The 18455-nt window shown below is 37.1% G+C and overlaps 2 protein-coding genes across 2 annotated transcripts; both read right to left on the bottom strand.

Moving 5' to 3' along the window:
* Positions 1–95: 95 nt before the first annotated feature.
* LOC137888052 (uncharacterized) lies at positions 96–3376 on the bottom strand. The gene is made up of 5 exons (XM_068731328.1): positions 3345–3376; positions 3116–3219; positions 1622–1930; positions 1240–1536; positions 96–892 (listed from the first exon to the last, which is right to left on the bottom strand). Exons 2-5 carry the CDS (start codon positions 3162–3164, stop codon positions 762–764), a joined length of 786 nt encoding a protein of 261 aa, XP_068587429.1. The 5' UTR covers positions 3165–3219; positions 3345–3376; the 3' UTR covers positions 96–761.
* An 817-nt stretch (positions 3377–4193) lies between these two features.
* LOC137887916 (uncharacterized) lies at positions 4194–7780 on the bottom strand. The gene is made up of 4 exons (XM_068731168.1): positions 7539–7780; positions 6012–6320; positions 5630–5926; positions 4194–5284 (listed from the first exon to the last, which is right to left on the bottom strand). The coding sequence occupies exons 1-4, from the start codon at positions 7744–7746 to the stop codon at positions 5154–5156; spliced, it is 945 nt and encodes a 314-aa protein (XP_068587269.1). The 5' UTR covers positions 7747–7780; the 3' UTR covers positions 4194–5153.
* Between the last annotated feature and the right edge of the window lie 10675 nt (positions 7781–18455).

Below are 18455 nucleotides of genomic sequence, written 5' to 3'. Positions count from 1 at the left end.
AATAATGATGCATGTAGCAGAAACTGCTTCCACCCAAAGATTAAAACATGCTGAAACTAAAATGTAACCATACTGTACATACAAACAGACAAATATGCAATATATTTTTTATTGAGAATAGGACCACATGCAGTGTTATATACAGTTTATTCATCAAGGCTATGTCTTGTATATTGTTGGTCTTGATCATACATAAATAGAAAGTTACTTTTTGTTTGTTTTTCAAGGTAACATCCTCCAGAAACATGTTTACATGGTCATCTCTGTGCAATCATTTTATTTACAAAGTGAAGACAGTGATATTGGGAATAAACAATGATAATCAAGAAAAATCAGCATTTGTTTTTTAGGTGACCTCTGCAGTTTTATTGTGAAGAAACAATGTTTACATGAAGTTTATCTCGTCAAAATGCATCGTTGAGTCCACGTTTTAAGAGACATTTCTCTCACCATGAAACATTTGCAAAGCTGATTTTATAAATACTTTAAATCCTAAATTCTTGACGTCCATGTTTGCTGGCTTTCAGTCTTCTGCCTCTTTGTCTTTTCCTGGTGTTTTACTGCCACCAGCTGTGGATCAGTGGTATAGCATGAGATCAGTGGCAGGAATGTGTACTTGAGGGCTCGCACAAACAAAATAGGGACACAAAAAATGAAACTGCTCTGTAGTGCCAGCAGTGATCCCAGACTCTACAGGGGAACCTTTAAGTTTCAGTTGTCCTAGATAAGAGCGTAGGATTGGCTGATAGAGAACTATTTGTTTATTTGTGCGTCTTGAGCTTCTCCATGAGGTGAACAGTGATGACGGCAGACACCATGATGATCAGACCCACAGAGAACACGACGATCTTCACCAGGTACACAGATGTACCAGCAGAGGAACCCTCTGAACCTGAAACACAACAAAACAGGTGCTTCATTACAAATCTGACACAACAGATACAGACTGTGACGCTACAGCACGACAGCAACAAACATAATATCAGTTTCTACACCGAACACGTAGATGAGTTATTGAATTATCTATGACATTTAGTGTTCCTGTAAATAACATTGTTTGTGCTTTCTAGTTGAGTTTGTATTTCACCCCTGCAGCCTGACAAGGTGCTTTAGACATGTTCAGAACGTATTCATTTAAAACACACACAATCATTTTCTTTAACAAATACAAATGCTAATAGGCTCCAAGTCTTAAACTCAAAACTGTTATCAGGAAGTGGTCTTGTCTTTCAGTCTTACCATCATATGGGGGACAAAAGTTTTCAATGATTTTAAAGTCCTTGGTCCAGGTAACCTGGTTGCTATGGTTACAGATGATTGAGCTATTCAACAGGTAGACCTGGAGAGAAGCACCAGAGGGTGTGAGCTCTGGTTGCTCTCCTCCCTCCTGACTGCAGGTTCTGTTGACACATCTAAAAGTGCTGCTGATGTTAGAGTGCTGTGTGCTGCAGGTCACAGTGAGGTTACAGGAGGCTGAGCTTCTGGAGACCACTGAGTCCACTGAGTCCACTGTCAGTTCAACTGGAGACACTGGACCTGAGGGGGGGAGGTTTCTGTGAAGAATGTATGAAACATGGCAGCAGAAACTCTCTATCAGTGTCTGAAATGTGAACAAACTCACCTTGAACTATGACCTTGTATTTAGCTAGTTGTTTGTCTCCTTGAAGCGTTGACACTCGTGCAGCATAAACTCCACTGTCTGACTCTTGTAGATTCTTCAATTTCACAGAGAACTTTTTCACAGGAAACTCAATCCTTCCAGTGAAATCAGGAAGTACTGAACGCGTTCCACCAGGTGCAAATACTACTAAATCGACCGTGTTATTGAATTTCCAGGTAACAACTAAAAATTTCTCAGGAACATCAACATCAACATTCAGAATCAGATCATCTCCCTTCTTCATAAACACAGTAGTCACAGCACTGGGCCCTGTAAAAACAGTAGACACATAATACAATAAACATCACACTCAATATATGATGAATGGGTCAACACTGAATGTTACTCCATCATTGAACCATCAGTTCAAACACCTTCATCTTATCATTGATTGGAAGAGTTCTCCTAAAATACTTTACATCAGCTTTGTCTTGTGACACAGATTGCTTCAGGAAAGAAGAGTTTAACAGGTGAAACTAAGCCCACTGAGAGCAAGATGTCACTCAATGTATTTATTGTTACATTAAAAAGTATTTCCTTTCTATCTCTAATGAAAAACAGGGGACTCTATTTTACCTTGTTCTCTTTTTCCTTCCTCTTACCCAAACTATTGTTCCTCCAGCTTCAGACAGGCCATGAATGTATTTAGTAAATCAGACAGTTATCATCTATTTCCACAGACTGCTCACTGAGGGAGTTACACTACGGAGGAGTAAAGTTTCTCTCACTCGTACTATTGTTCACCAGCTTTGATCCTTTCCTCCTTTTGTTCATGTGCCAAAGTGGCTTTGACCAAGAGCGTCAAATTGTTCTTCATGTGTGTTTATACAAGAGAAAAATGTAAGTAGCTTTAGACTAAAATGTCTGCAAATGAATGTAATGTAAAAACTTCACATTATAACAACATATATTTTAGTATACTGGTATGTTTTTAGTTTTTTTATTTAAACATTTCGGTCAATATTGTTTTTTTATTTTTCTTAAATTGTTATGTTGAGGCTTTGACTTTAATTCTTAGCACTGGAAAATAAACTTGAGAAACAAACTATTTGTTTTAGATTAGGAAGCAGAATTAGTTTTGCAGTTAGTAGTGTTCAGTTATTTCTTTATTCATCAGGCTACAGTGATGCCATCTTTATTACCTTAAAACATACTTTTAGACTTTTAAGTCTTAAACCTGTCCATCACTTAAATAAAAGATCTACAAAACAAAACAGGCCCAAATTAAAAGTAATATGATTTGTGATAACTTTCTCTGAAGTCCTCAGAAATCAGTCCCTCTTCTTAGATATGTGATCAATTAATAATCAATCTCCTCCTGACAAGTGTGTTGCTCATCATAAGATAAAATCTGAAGCCACTTCATGATGTTCAGTTCACGAGTCACAATAAAGAATTCTGCTCAGGCATCACTGCTGTATCTGTTGATAACATTTTAGTTGACAGTGTTCTTACCTTGTGCCTCAATGCAGACCAGCAGCCCCAGGATCACAAAGATAGACATGATGGAGTCTTTGTCCGGTTGTCCTGTCTGACTGCACACTGCAATAATCTGTGTTCTGTTTTGCAACAAACAAACAAACAAATAGTTTGCACGCTGCAGGGCTCCAATCACCACTTATTTATTGCACCTCAAAGACGTTTGAACACAACTGCTCTTCATCAGACTGAAGTTGAGACTGACCTTTCTCCGAAAAACAAACCACAGGGCTTCAGTCACTGTTGTGTTCTTTCTGTCAAAACCACACAATGTTGCTCAGGGTGTTAGTTCCTCTTTTTGAAGTTCCTCTCTTATCTCTGTTTTACTGCTTGAGATCTGCTTGTTGATTTAAAGACTAATTTAGTTTAAAATTTTTTCAATAAGGCAGAGTTGAACGAATAAGTCCACGAAAAGATGATTAATAAAAGTACATTTATCTGTTTCAAATAATCCTGCAGGCTTCTTTTGAAAATGTTTGAATAATTATTAGCACTACATTTTTTAATTGATTTATTCCCTTAAGAGGAACTAGTTTTGTACGTTGCACCATAATTAATAAAGGTGTTAAATGAAAAATTCAGAGCATATCGAGTGCCTCCACATGGCTCTCAACATGGCGGTAACGGTGCTAACAGCGTTACCGGAACCAGAGGGTGGACACTACGCTGCCACGAAGTAAATGTGGAAAAAAAGATCAATGTGGGAAAGTGAGAAAGATGTTGTTGTCCCTGCAGGAAGCCTCAGCTTTGGTACCTGTGGTTGAGCCTTTATCTCACTTTCTCACCTGTCCAGACGTTTACATAACATCACAGAAAGAATTCAACGCAGAAGAACTGCAATTATTTCATAAACGAGCAACGATTTACGGTTTGGACTCTCAAGGCCTCACATGATTGGTGTGATTTGAAGCTACATACTGCAGGACTCTTGTGTTTTCTCATTGTGTTGTTTTTAAAGATACAAAGGGAATCAAATACTTGTAAACTTGAAACGGTTGCTCTGCAAAGTGTTTAGCTGTGCTGAACATGAGGAACAACAACAGAGAAAAAAAGCTTGATTGGCATTAAATGCTTTATTTTTCTATAATATATGTTGTCATGCATTCAGTGTGTCAAGTGTGTTTTCTATAACAATATCACTGATTGATTCCTTTGCTGAAAACTCACAATATACCAGAGGGAGTCAGTGTCACCTTTAGGATTCCATTAATCACACAAATACAAGAGAAGTATGAAGGTTTAACACGTTTCCAATAATGGTGCATGTAGCAGAAACTGCTTCCACCCAAAGATTAAAACATGCTGAGACTAAAATGTAACCATACTGTACATACAAACAGACAAATATGCAATATATTTTTTATTGAGAATAGGACCACATGCAGTGTTATATACAGTTTATTCATCAAGGCTATTTCTTGTATATTGTTGGTCTTGATCATACATAAATAGAAAGTTACTTTTTGTTTGTTTTTCAAGATAATATCCTCCAAAAAACATGTTTACATGGTCATCTCTGTGCAATCATTTTATTTACAAAGTGAAAACAGTGATATTGTTTTATAATCAATGATAATCAAGAAAAATCAGCATTTGTTTTTTAGGTGACCTCTGCAGTTTTATTGTGAAGAAACAATGTTTACATGAAGTTTTTCTCGTCAAAATGCATCGTTGAGTCCACGTTTTAAGAACATTTCTCTCACCATGAAACATTTGCAAAGCTGATTTTATAAATACTTTAAATCCTAAATTCTTGACGTCCATGTTTGCTGGCTTTCAGTCTTCTGCCTCTTTGTCTTTTCCTGGTGTGTTACTGCCACCAGCTGTGGATCAGTGGTATAGCATGAGATCAGTGGCAGGAATGTGTACTTGAGGGCTCGCACAAACAAAATAGGGACACAAAAAATGAAACTGCTCTGTAGTGCCAGCAGTGATCACAGACTCTACAGGGGAACCTTTAAGTTTCAGTTGTCCTAGATAAGAGCGTAGGATTGGCTGATAGAGAACTATTTGTTTATTTGTGCGTCTTGAGCTTCTCCATGAGGTGAACAGTGATGACGGCAGACACCATGATGATCAGACCCACAGAGAACACGACGATCTTCACCAGGTACACAGATGTACCAGCAGAGGAACCCTCTGAACCTGAAACACAACAAAACAGGTGCTTCATTACAAATCTGACACAACAGATACAGACTGTGACGCTACAGCACGACAGCAACAAACATAATATCAGTTTCTACACCGAACACGTAGATGAGTTATTGAATTATCTATGACATTTAGTGTTCCTGTAAATAACACTGTTTGTGCTTTCTAGTTGAGTTTGTATTTCACCCCTGCAGCCTGACAAGGTGCTTTAGACATGTTCAGAACTCATTCATTTAAAACACACAATCATTTTCATTAACAAATACAAATGCTAATAGGCTCCAAGTCTTAAACTCAAAACTGTTATCAGGAAGTGGTCTTGTCTTTCAGTCTTACCATCATATGGGGGACAAAAGTTTTCAATGATTTTAAAGTCCTTGGTCCAGGTAACCTGGTTGCTATGGTTACAGATGATTGAGCTATTCAACAGGTAGACCTGGAGAGAAGCACCAGAGGTTGTGAGCTCTGGTTGCTCTCCTCCCTCCTGACTGCAGGTTCTGTCGACACATCTAAAAGTGCTGTTGATGTGAGAGTGCTGTGTGCTGCAGGTCACAGTGAGGTTACAGGAGGCTGAGCTTCTGGAGACCACTGAGTCCACTGAGTCCACTGTCAGTTCAACTGGAGACACTGGACCTGAGGGGGGGAAGTTTCTGTGAAGAATGTATGAAACATGGCAGCAGAAACTCTCTATCAGTGTCTGAAATGTGAACAAACTCACCTTGAACTGTGACCTTGTATTCAGCTAGTTGTTTGTGTCCTTGAAGCGTTGACACTCGTGCAGCATAAACTCCACTGTCTGACTCTTGTAGATTCTTCAATTTCACAGAGAACTTTTTCACAGGAAACTCAAGCCTTCCAGTGAAATTAGAAAAGATTATTGGTTCTCTACCAGGTGCAAATCTTACTAAAATGACTGTTTTATTGAAATTCCACTCAACAAAAAAAAAATCCTCAGGAACATCAGCATCAACATTCAGAATCAGATCATCTCCCTTCTTCATAAACACAGGAGTCACAGCACTGGACCCTGTAAAAACAGTAGACACATAATATAATAAACATCACACTCAATATATGATGAATGGGTCAACACTGAATGTTACTCCATCATTGAACCATCAGTTCAAACACCTTCAGCTTATCATTGATTGGAAGAGTTCTCTTAAAATAATTTACATCAGCTTTGTCTCATGACACAGATTGCTTCAGGAAAGAAGAGTTTAACAGGTGAAACTAAGCTCACTGAGAGCAAGATGTCGCTCAATGTTTTTATTTTTACATTAAAAAGTATTTCCATTCTATCTCTAATGAAAAACAGGGGACTCTATTTCACCTTGTTCTCTTTTTCCTTCCTCTTACCCAAACTATTGTTCCTCCAGTTTCAGACAGGCCATGAATGTATTTAGTAAATCAGACAGTTATCGTCTATTTCCACAGACTGCTCACTGAGGGAGTTACACTACGGAGGAGTAAAGTTTCTCTCACTCGTACTTTTGTTCACCAGCTTTGATCCTTTCCTCCTTTTGTTCATGTGCCAAAGTGGCTTTGACCAAGAGCGTCAAATTGTTCTTCATGTGTGTGTTTATATAAGAGAAAAATGTAAGTAGCTTTAGACTAAAGTGTCTGTCCATTAATGTAATGTAAAGACTTCACATTATAACAACATATATTTGAGTATTCCGGTATTATGTTTTTAGTTTTTTAATTTAAACATTACGGTCAATATTGTTCTTTTTTAAACATTTCTTAAACTGTTATGCAGAGGCTTTGACTTTAGTTCTTAGCATTGGAAAAATAACTTTTGTTTGGTACAATTTGTCCTGAGAAACAAACTATTTGTTTTAGATTAGGAAGCAGAATTAGTTTTGCAGTTAGTAGTGTTCAGTTATTTCTTTATTCATCAGGCTACAGTGATGCTGTGTAACGTGATACAGTGAAACGTACTTTTGGACTTTTAAGTCTTAAACCTGTCCATCACTTAAATAAAAGATCTACAAAACAAAACAGGCCCAAATTAAATGTAATATGATTTGTGATAACTTTCTCTCATGTCCTCAGAAATCAGTCCCTCTTCTTAGATATGTGATCAATTAATAATCAATCTCCTCCTGACAAGTGTGTTGCTCATCATAAGATAAAATCTGAAGCCACTTCATGATGTTCAGTTCACGAGTCACAATAAAGAATTCTGCTCAGGCGTCACTGCTGTATCTGTTGATAACATTTTAGTTGACAGTGTTCTTACCTTGTGCCTCAATGCAGACCAGCAGCCCCAGGATCACAAAGATAGACATGATGGAGTCTTTGTCCGGTTGTCCTGTCTGACTGCACGCTGCAATAATCTGTGTTCTGTTTTGCAACAAACAAACAAACAAATAGTTTGCACGCTGCAGGGCTCCAATCACCACTTCTTTATTGCACCTAAGAGACGTTTGAACACAACTGCTCTTCATCAGACTGAAGTTGAGACTGACTTTGCTCCGAAAAACAAACCACAGGGCTTCAGTCACTGTTGTGTTCTTTCTGTCAAAACCACACAATGTTGCTCAGGGTGTTAGTTCCTCTTTTTGAAGTTCCTCTCTTATCTCTGTTTTACTGCTTGTTGATATAAAGACTAATTTAGTTTAACCCTTTTTCCAAGAAGGCAGAGTTGAACGTATAAGTCCACGAAAAGATGATTAATAAAAGTACATTTATCTGTTTCAACTAATCCTGCAGGCTTCTTTTGAAAATGTTTGAATAATTATTAGCACTATATTTTATGAATTGATTTATTCCCTTAAGAGGAACTAGTTTTGTACGTTGCACCATAATTAATAAAGGTGTTAAATGAAAAATTCAGAGCATATCTAGTGCCTCCACATGGCTCTCAACATGGCGGTAACGGTGCTAACAGCGTTACCGGAACCAGAGGGTGGACACTACGCTGCCACGAAACAAATATGGAAAAAAAAGATCAATGTGGGGAAGTGAGAAAGATGTTGTTGTCCCTGCAGGAAGCCTCAGCTTTGGTACCTGTGGTTGAGCCTTTATCTCACTTTCTCACCTGTCCAGACGTTTACATAACATCACAGTAAGAATTCAACGCAGAAGAACTGTAATTATTTCATAAACGAGCAACGATTTACGGTTTGGACTCTCAAGGCCTCACACAATTGGTGTGATTTGAAGCTACATAGTGCAGGACTCTTGTGTTTTCTCATTGTGTTGTTTTTAAAGATACAAAGGGAATCAAATACTTGTAAACTTGAAACGGTTGCTCTGCAAAGTGTTTAGCTGTGCTGAACATGAAGAACAACAACAGAGAAAAAAAGCTTGATTTTCAGTAAATGCTTTATTTTTCTATAATATATGTTGTCATGCAATTCAGTGTGTCAAGTGTGTTTTCTATAACAATATCACTGATTGATTCATTGCTGAAAACTCACAATATACCAGAGGGAGTCAGTGTCACCTTTAGGGTTCCATTAATCACACAAATACAAGAGAAGTATGAAGCTTTAACACGTTTCCAATAATGATGCATGTAGCAGAAACTGCTTCCACCCAAAGATTAAAACATGCTGAGACTAAAATGTAACCATACTGAACATACTAACAGACAAATATGCAATATATTTTTTATTGAGAATAGAACCACATGCAGTGTTATATACAGTTTATTCATCAAGGCTATTTCTTGTATATTGTTGGTCTTGATCACACATAAATAGAAAGTTACTTTTTGTTTGTTTTTCAAGATAATATCCTCCAAAAAACATGTTTACATGGTCATCTCTGTGCAATCATTTTATTTACAAAGTGAAAACAGTGATATTGGGTTTGTTTTTTAGGTGACCTCTGCAGTTTTATTGTGAAGAAACAATGTTTACATGAAGTTTATCTCGTCAAAATGCATCGTTGAGTCCACGTTTTAAGAACATTTCTCTCACCATGAAACATTTGCAAAGCTGATTTTATAAATACTTTAAATCCTAAATTCTTGACGTCCATGTTTGCTGGCTTTCAGTCTTCTGCCTCTTTGTCTTTTCCTGGTGTTTTACTGCCACCAGCTGTGGATCAGTGGTATAGCATGAGATCAGTGGCAGGAATGTGTACTTGAGGGCTCGCACAAACAAAATAGGGACACAAAAAATGAAACTGCTCTATAGTGCCAGCAGTGATCACAGACTCCACAGGGGAACCTTTAAGTTTCAGTTGTCCTAGATAAGAGCGTATGATTGGCTGATAGAGAACTATTTGTTTATTTGTGCTTCTTGAGCTTCTCCATGAGGTGAACAGTGATGACGGCAGACACCATGATGATCAGACCCACAGAGAACACGACGATCTTCACCAGGTACACAGATGTACCAGCAGAGGAACCCTCTGAACCTGAAACACAACAAAACAGGTGCTTCATTACAAATCTGACGCAACAGATACAGACTGTGACGCTACAGCACGACAGCAACAAACATAATATCAGTTTCTACACCGAACACGTAAATGAGTTATTGAATTATTTATGACATTTAGTGTTCCTGTAAATAACATTGTTTGTGCTTTCTAGTTGAGTTTGTATTTCACCCCTGCAGCCTGACAAGGTGCTTCAGACATGTTCAGAACTTATTCATTTAAAACACACAATCATTTTCTTTAACAAATAGAAATGCTAATAAGCGAGGTGAGTCCACTGTCAGTTCAACTGGAGACACTGGACCTGAGGGGGGAAAGTTTCTGTGAAGAATGTATGAAACATGGCAGCAGAAACTCTCTATCAGTGTCTGAAATGTAAACAAACTCACCTTGAACTGTGACCTTGTATTCAGCTAGTTGTTGGCCTCCTTGAGGCGTTATTACATATACAGTATAAACTCCACTGTCTGACTCTTGTATATTCTCCAATTTCACAGAGAACTTTTTCACAGGAAACTCAACCCTTCCAGTGAAAACAGGATGTACTGAACGTCCACCAGGTAGAAACATTGCTAAACCGACCGTCTTGTTGAACATCCACTCAACAATTGAATAATCCTCAGGAACATCATCATCAACATTCAGAATCAGATCTTCTCCCTTCTTCACAAACACGGTAGTCACAGTAGTCACAGCACTGGGCCCTGTAAAAACAGTAGACACATAACACAATAAACATCACACTCAATATATGATGAATGGGTCAACACTGAATGTTACTCCATCATTGAACCATCAGTTTAAACACCTTCAGCTTATCATTGATTGGAAGAGTTCTCTTAAAATACTTTACATCAGCTTTGTCTCATGACACAGATTGCTTCAGGAAAGAAGAGTTTAACAGGTGAAACTAAGCCCACTGAGAGCAAGATGTCACTCAATGTTTTTATTTTTACATTAAAAAGTATTTCCATTCTATCTCTAATGAAAAACAGGGGACTCTATTTCACCTTGTTCTCTTTTTCCTTCCTCTTACCCAAACTATTGTTCCTCCAGCTTCAGACAGGCCATGAATGTATTTAGTAAATCAGACAGTTATCATCTATTTCCACAGACTGCTCACTGAGGGAGTTACACTACGGAGGAGTAAAGTTTCTCTCACTCGTACTATTGTTCACCAGCTTTGATCCTTTCCTCCTTTTGTTCATGTGTCAAAGTGGCTTTGACCAAGAGCGTCAAATTGTTCTTCATGAGTGTTTATACAAGAGAAAAATGTAAGTAGCTTTAGACTAAAATGTCTGTCCATTAATGTAATGTAAAGACTTCACATTAATATAACATATATTTGAGTATTCCGGTATTATGTTTTTAGTTTTTTAATTTAAACATTACGGTCAATATTGTTCTTTTTTAATAAACGTTTCTTAAACTGTTATGCAGAGGCTTTGACTTTAATTCTTAGCATTGGAAAAATAACTTTTGTTTGGTACAATTTGTCCTGAGAAACAAGCTATTTGTTTTAGATTAGGAAGCAGAATTAGTTTTGCAGTTAGTAGTGTTCAGTTATTTCTTTATTCATCAGGCTACAGTGATGCAATCTTTATTACCTTAAAACATAGTTTTGGACTTTTAAGTCTTAAACCTGTCCATCACTTAAATAAAAGATCTACAAAACAAAACAGGCCCAAATTAAATGTAATATGATTTGTGATAACTTTCTCTCAAGTCCTCAGAAATCAGTCCCTCTTCTTAGATATGTGATCAATTAATAATCAATCTCCTCCTGACAAGTGTGTTGCTCATCATAAGATAAAATCTGAAGCCACTTCATGATGTTCAGTTCACGAGTCACAATAAAGAATTCTGCTCAGGCATCACTGCTGTATCTGTTGTTAACATTTTAGTTGACAGTGTTCTTACCTTGTGCCTCAATGCAGACCAGCAGCCCCAGGATCACAAAGATAGACATGATGGAGTCTTTGTCCGGTTGTCCTGTCTGACTGCACGCTGCAATAATCTGTGTTCTGTTTTGCAACAAACAAACAAATAGTTTACACGCTGCAGGGCTCCAATCACCACTTCTTTATTGCACCTAAGAGACGTTTGAACACAACTGCTCTTCATCAGACTGAAGTTGAGACTGATCTTTGCTCCAGAAAACAAACCACAGGGCTTCAGTCACTGTTGTGTTCTTTCTGTCAAAACCACACAATGTCGGTCAGGGTGTTAGTTCCTCTTTTTGAAGTTCTTCTCTTATCTCTGTTTTACTGCTTGATATCTGCTTGTTGATATAAAGACTAATTTAGTTTAACCCTTTTTCAATAAGGCAGAGTTGAACGAATAAGTCCACGAAAAGATGATTAATAAAAGTCCATTTATCTGTTTCAACTAATCCTGCAGGCTTCTTTTGAAAATGTTTGAATGAGTATTAGCACTATATTTTTTTATTTAGTTATTCATCTAGTTTTGTACGTTGCACCAAAGGTGTTAAATGAAAAATTCAGAGCATATCTAGTGCCTCCACTTGGCTGTCAACATGGCGGTAACGGTGCTAACAGCGTTACCGGAACCAGAGGGTGGACACTACGCTGCCACGAAACAAATGCTGTGTACCAGTTTAAAGTGATAGTTGATATTAATGCGCTGAACATTTTATAGAGAACCTTCAAGGATACTTTTCATCTTTTGTCCCTGGGACAAAAGCATTATTTGACAGAATAAAAAGGACAAAACATGAGGAAACAAAGACGGATAACAACATTACAATTATCGTCAATACATTAACTAAAAAAATGCTGTAATTTGTACTGTGTGTATTTGTTGTATTAGTTTATGTTTTGCTTCACTTTAACACATGAATCATGGTAGCTCACTGCACTTGCAATGATAACCACTTCCTTTACCATAGGTCTATATTTACCACTTCTTGTAAATGTAAAAACCAAAGATGGCTGTGGTAAACTAAATGTTCCCACTGAAAACAGACAATGCGTGCCAAAGAAAGATTAACCTGCACAAGCATCTTTACATGTAGTATTATACATATTATAATATGTATAATTCTAGCGACCACTGTGTAATGAGATAAAAGGTTTTCAAGTTGAAATAAAATATCAAACTACAGTATAAAGATATTAAACAAGTCTACTGTAACTGGCATGAATAAAAGAAGTGGATAACAGTGATGAATCCTGACTCCATAAAGATTTCTTCTTGTGGATGTTGACTTACACGTTTGTATCAACAATTTATGATGCAAATGTATTCAGAGTATGATTCAAGTCGCATTTTCTTTCTCTATTTGAAGATGGATTATTTGTTTCATGGTCTAAAAATCCCTGGCTGATCAGTGGAAACTGCTGGCAGATCTTTCTTTCTTTGTGTTAATGCTGCTTAAGCCTTTTCTTTCACAAAGAATTAGATCCAGTAATGCATCTGATTAGGCAATAAACTAACCAGTGTGAAATGCTCTGGTTTGAGGCCAGGCATTGGCAGGGCAAGAGTCTGCTTTAAAATGAGCAGGCAGCATTTGATCCTTTAAATTGCTTCCTTGAAATCATCTGTAAAAAGGGAAAGACAGCAGATAGATAACACTGTAAACTGGTAAGATAAGTGCAAAGATTGAGTATTCTGTTGGAAGACATCATGCTGGCGTTCCTACCTGAAGTGGAGCATAGAACGACTTGTTCTTCAGCTCAATGGGTTTGAGGTCTGTGGATTGTGGATTAGGGAAGATTAAGAGTGATTTGTATGTCATTAAAATGCAGATGACGCATCAAAGCCGAATCTGTCAATCTTTGTTTGACAGATTCGGCTTCTTCTCTCTTCAGTGTAAGTCAGAAGAAAAAGATTCGTGCTGGGATTCTCAACAGAAATAATAAACAGTCATAGTATAGCATGTCGAAAAATGGAAAAAAATGAATGTTTTTTCATTTTTAGACATGATATACTATGACTGTTTTTGTATGTTGAAAAGTGAAAAAAGTCATTATATAGCATGTCTAAAAAAGGAAAAAACAGTAATAGTATAGGATGTCGAAAAAAGGAATAAACATAGTATAGCATGTCGAAAAAGGAAAAAACAGTCATAGTATAGCATGTCGAAAAAAGGAAAAAACAGTCATAGTATAGCATGTCGAAAAATGGAAAAAAAACAGTCGAAAAAAGTCAAAAAACAGTCATGCTATAGGATGTCGAAAACAGTCATAGTATAGCCTGTCGAAAGCAGTCATAGTATAGGTTGTCGAAAAAAGAAAAAAACAGTCATAGTATAGCACAGGGGTCGGTAATTGGCGGACCGCGGTCCGGATCCGGACCCAGACGCTGTCCTATCCGGACCCAGACATATAATTGAGAATCATACATTTTGGCGGGCGCTAATGTTTTAACCTGCGCATCTTTTTTGGCCTTTACGGCACTCATTCAGCAGTTCAGGAAACACACTGACCAATTGCATGCATTAATTTAATCTCACGTGACGCTACTCAGCCAATCAAATGTTTATTCCAAAATGCATCGTGAGTCGAATGAAATTACGCAGACAGGCGAGAGACGGACACCATTGAGAGAGACGGAGAGCTTTGAGAGAGACGGAGAGACGGAGAGCAGTGAGAGAGACGGAGAGCAGTGAGAGAGAGCAGTGGGAGAAGTAAGTCGGAGAAGCAAGTTAACATGGCGTGCTCTAAAAAGAGAAAAGTGGACCTCGAAAACCGAGCTTTTAATAAAGAATGAACGGACTTGTATTTGTTCATTCTTCCTGCTGGTGCTACAAAACCACTCTGTCTCATATGTTCAGAGACCGTGGCCATTAAGCGCCAATGTGAAACGCCACTATGAGACCAAACACGAATCTTTCGACCGAGGCAGCTTTTTCCACTATGAACATTATTAAAAACAAATATCGTTCCAGGATATCCAATGAGCACCTTCATATGTGCATGAGATTAGCCCTGACACCATTCCAGCCCAGATTTAAAATCCTGGCAGGACAAGCTACAACTCACTTCTCTCACTAAACAAGAAAAAGAGATGGAGTGGGATGTAAGAGGGAAAGAAAGAGAAAAGGAGGTGTTAAAGCTGTTCAATTGTTAAGAGATTGTTTATTATAAAGTTGACAGATCATTATGATGTTAACAAAAAGAGAAGAAAAAAAGTTAACTCCAGCCACACTCTTTAATTTTCATTCATTTTTCTAAAATCAAGCACTTTTTTTTTAATAAGATGTAAGTTTTTAAAAAGTTATTTTTTGTGTATTTTATTTTTAGATGGAGCCTTTATTTTACTTGAAATGAGAGAAGAACATTTATTTATGTATTTCTATGTATTATTTATAATCCATCCAGTTCAATTTGAAAACAGAATAATAATTGTTAAAATATAATTGATGTGTGTGATGTCTTTATTTAAATTTGACAGTTGTTGACTACACAGAGACGTTGTTACTACTACTAGGCTACTATATGGCACTAAATGGCGCAAGTTAGATATTATTATAATGTTCCAGACCTTTGCACGAGGAGATTTTCTCAATCTGGACCTTTTGGAATTTTAATTGAATACCCCTGGTGTTGCATGTCGAAAAGTGGAAAAAACAGTCATAGTATAGCCTGTCGAAAAACGTAAAAAACGGTCATAGTATAGCATGTCGAAAAAAGTCAAAAAACAGTCATACGATAGGATGTCGAAAACAGTTATAGTATAGCCTGTCGAGAAAAAAACAGTCATAGTATAGCATGTCGAAAAAAGTCAAAAAACAGTCATAGTATAGCATGTTGAAAACAGTCATAGTATAGCCTGTCGAAAGCAGTCATAGTATAGCCTGTCGAAAAAAGTGAAAAACGGTCATAGTATAGCATGTCAAAAAAAGTAAAAAAACAGTCATGCTATAAGATGTCGAAAACAGACATAGCGTAGCCTGTCGAAAAACGTGAAAAACGCTCATATTCCAGCATGTCGAAAAAAGTCAAAAAACAGTCATACTATAGGATGTCGAAAACAGTCTTAGTATAGCCTGTCGAAAGCAGTCATAGTATAGCCTGTCGGAAAAACGTGAAAAACGGTCATAATACAGCATGTCGAAAAAGAAAAAAAAACAGTCATAGTATAGCATGCCGAAAAAAGGAAAAAACAGTCATAGTATAGTATGTCTAAAAAAATGTAATAGTATTTTGGGGTTTAGTGTCTTGCTGAAGGACACTTTGATATTGGACTAGCAGCGCAGGAGCCGGGGATTGAACCAATGTCCCTCTGATTGAAAGGAAGCTCTGCTCTCCACTTAGCCACGGACTCCAGTTGAGAAACACTGGCATAGTATGTCTGAAAATGTAATAGTATAGCATGTAGAAAACAGTCATAGTATAGTATGTCGAAAAAAGTGAAAAACAGTCATAGTAAAGCATGTTGAAAAAAATGAAAAAGCAGTCACAGTATAGCATGTCAAAAACATTCAAAGTATAGCCTGTCGAAGAAAGTGAAAAACGGTCACAGTATAGCCTGTCGAAAAAAGTGAAAAAAAAAGTCATACTATAGCATGTCGAAAACAGTCATAGTATAGCCTGTCGAAAGCAGTCATAGTATAGCCTGTCGAAAAATGGAAAAAACAGTCATAGTATAGCATGTCAAAAAGTGGAAAAACGGTCATATTATAGCATGTCGAAAATAGGAAAAAAAATTCATAGTATAGCATGTCAAAAAATAGAAAAAACAGTCATAGTATAGCATGTTGAAAAGTGGAAAAAACAGTCATAGTATTGCGTGTCGAAAGCAGTCATAGTATATATAGCCTGTCGAAAAAAGTGAAAAACGGTCATAGTATAGCATGTCGAAAAAAGTGAAAAACGCTCATACTATAGCATGTCGAAAAAAGTAAAAAAACAGTCATACTATAGGATGTTGAAAACAGTCATAGTATAGCCTGTCGAAAGCAGTCATAGTATAGCCTGTCGAAAAAAGGAAAAAACAGTCATAGTATAGCGTGTCAAAAGCTGTCATAGTATAGGTTGTCGAAAAACGTGAAAAACGGTCATAGTATAGCCTGTTGAAAAAAATAAATAAAATGTCATAGTATAGCATGTCGAAAAGTGGAAAAAACAGTCATAGTATAGTATGTCTAAAAAATGTCATAGTATTAGTATTTTGGGGTGAAGTGTACAGGACACATTTACATTTGACTAGAAGAGCAGGAGCCGGGGATTGAATCAACGACCCTCTGATTGAAAGGCAGCCCTTCTCTCCACTTAGCCACGGACTCCAGTTGACAAAAGCTGGCATAGTATGTATATAAAATGTAATAGTATAGCATGTAGAAAACAGTCATAGTATAGTATGTCGAAAAACGTGAAAAACAGTCATAGTATAGCCTGTCGACAAACGTGAAAAACAGTCATAGTATAGCATGTCGAAAGAAAAAAAAAACTGTCATAGTATAGTATGTCTAAAAAATGTCATAGTAATAGTATTTTGGGGTTAAATGTCTTGATGAAGGACACATTGACATTAGACTAGCAGAACAGGAGACGGGGATTGAACCAACGACCCTCTGATTGAAAGGCAGCCCTGCTCTCCTCTTAGCCACGGACACCAGTTGAGAACCACTGGTAGAGTGTGTCTATAAAAAGTAATAGTATAGCATGTAGAAAACAGTCATAGTATAGTATGTCGAAAAAAGTGATAAACAGTCATAGTATAGCCTGTCGAAAAAAGTGAAAAACTGTCATAGTATAGCATGTCGAAAAAAGTAAAAAAACAGTCATACTATAGGATGTTGAAAACAGTCATAGTATAGCCTGTCGAAAGCAGTCATAGCATAGCCTGTCGAAAAAAGTGAAAAACGGTCAGAATATAGCATGTGGAAAAAAGTCAAAAAACAGTCATACTATAGGATGTCAAAAACAGTCATAGTATAGCCTGTCGAAAGCAGTCATAGTATAGCCTGTCGAAAAAAGGAAAAAGCAGTCATTGTATAGCCTGTCGAAAAGTGGAAAAAACAGTCATAGTTTAGTATGTCGAAAAGTGGAATAAAAAGTCATAGTATAGCGTATCAAAAGCTGTCATAGTATAGGTTGTCGAAAAACGTGAAAAACGGTCATAGTATAGCATGTCGAAAAAAAAAAAACTGTCACAGTATAGCATGTCGAAAAGTGGAAAAAACAGTCATAGTTTAGTATGTCAAAAAGTGGAATAAAAAGTCATAGTATAGCGTGTCAAAAGCTGTCATAGTATAGGTTGTCGAAAAACGTGAAAAACGGTCATAGTATAGCATGTCGAAAAAAAAAAAACTGTCATAGTATAGCATGTCGAAAAAAAGAAAAAACAGTCATAGTATAGCCTGTCGAAAAGTGGAAAAAACAGTCATAGTTTAGTATGTCGAAAAGTGGAATAAAAAGTCATAGTATAGCGTGTCGAAAGCTGTCATAGTATAGGTTGTCGAAAAACGTGAAAAACGGTCATAGTATAGCATGTCGAAAAGTGGAAAAAACAGTCATAGTATAGTATGTCGAAAAACGTGAAAAACAGTCATAGTATAGCATGTCGAAAGAAAAAAAAAAACTGTCACAGTATAGCATGTCGAAAAGTGGAAAAAACAGTCATAGTACAGTATGTCTAAAGAATGTCATAGCAATAGTATTTTGGGGTTAAGTGTCTTGCTGAAGAACACATTGGCATTCGACTAGCAGAGCAGGAGACGGGGATTGAACCAGCTACCCTCTGATTGAAAGGCAGCCCTTCTCTCCACTTAGCCACGGACTCCAGTTGACAAATGCTG

Source organism: Cebidichthys violaceus, unplaced genomic scaffold (assembly GCF_023349555.1).
Source record: "Cebidichthys violaceus isolate CVI_PGR_0920_01 unplaced genomic scaffold, fCebVio1.0.p SCAF_104, whole genome shotgun sequence".
Lineage (NCBI taxonomy): Eukaryota > Metazoa > Chordata > Actinopteri > Perciformes > Stichaeidae > Cebidichthys > Cebidichthys violaceus.
The sequence above is the reverse complement of the archived record's forward strand: the minus strand, read 5'-3'. Positions and strand labels throughout refer to the sequence as shown.

Bases quoted from the DNA above. Each gene is read 5' to 3' on its own strand.
- LOC137888052 (XM_068731328.1), bottom strand. From the start codon at position 3,164: ATGTCTATCTTTGTGATCCTGGGGCTGCTGGTCTGCATTGAGGCACAA. The intron at 1,537-1,621 runs GTGAGTTTGTTC...TCCCCCCCTCAG, and splicing joins ATACAAGGTCATAGTTCAAG to GTCCAGTGTCTCCAGTTGAA. The intron at 893-1,239 runs GTAAGACTGAAA...GTTGTGTTTCAG, and splicing joins CTTTTGTCCCCCATATGATG to GTTCAGAGGGTTCCTCTGCT.
- LOC137887916 (XM_068731168.1), bottom strand. From the start codon at position 7,746: ATGAAGAGCAGTTGTGTTCAAACGTCTCTTAGGTGCAATAAAGAAGTG. The intron at 6,321-7,538 runs GTAAGAACACTG...CTGTTTTTACAG, and splicing joins GGTCTGCATTGAGGCACAAG to GGTCCAGTGCTGTGACTCCT. The intron at 5,927-6,011 runs GTGAGTTTGTTC...TCCCCCCCTCAG, and splicing joins ATACAAGGTCACAGTTCAAG to GTCCAGTGTCTCCAGTTGAA.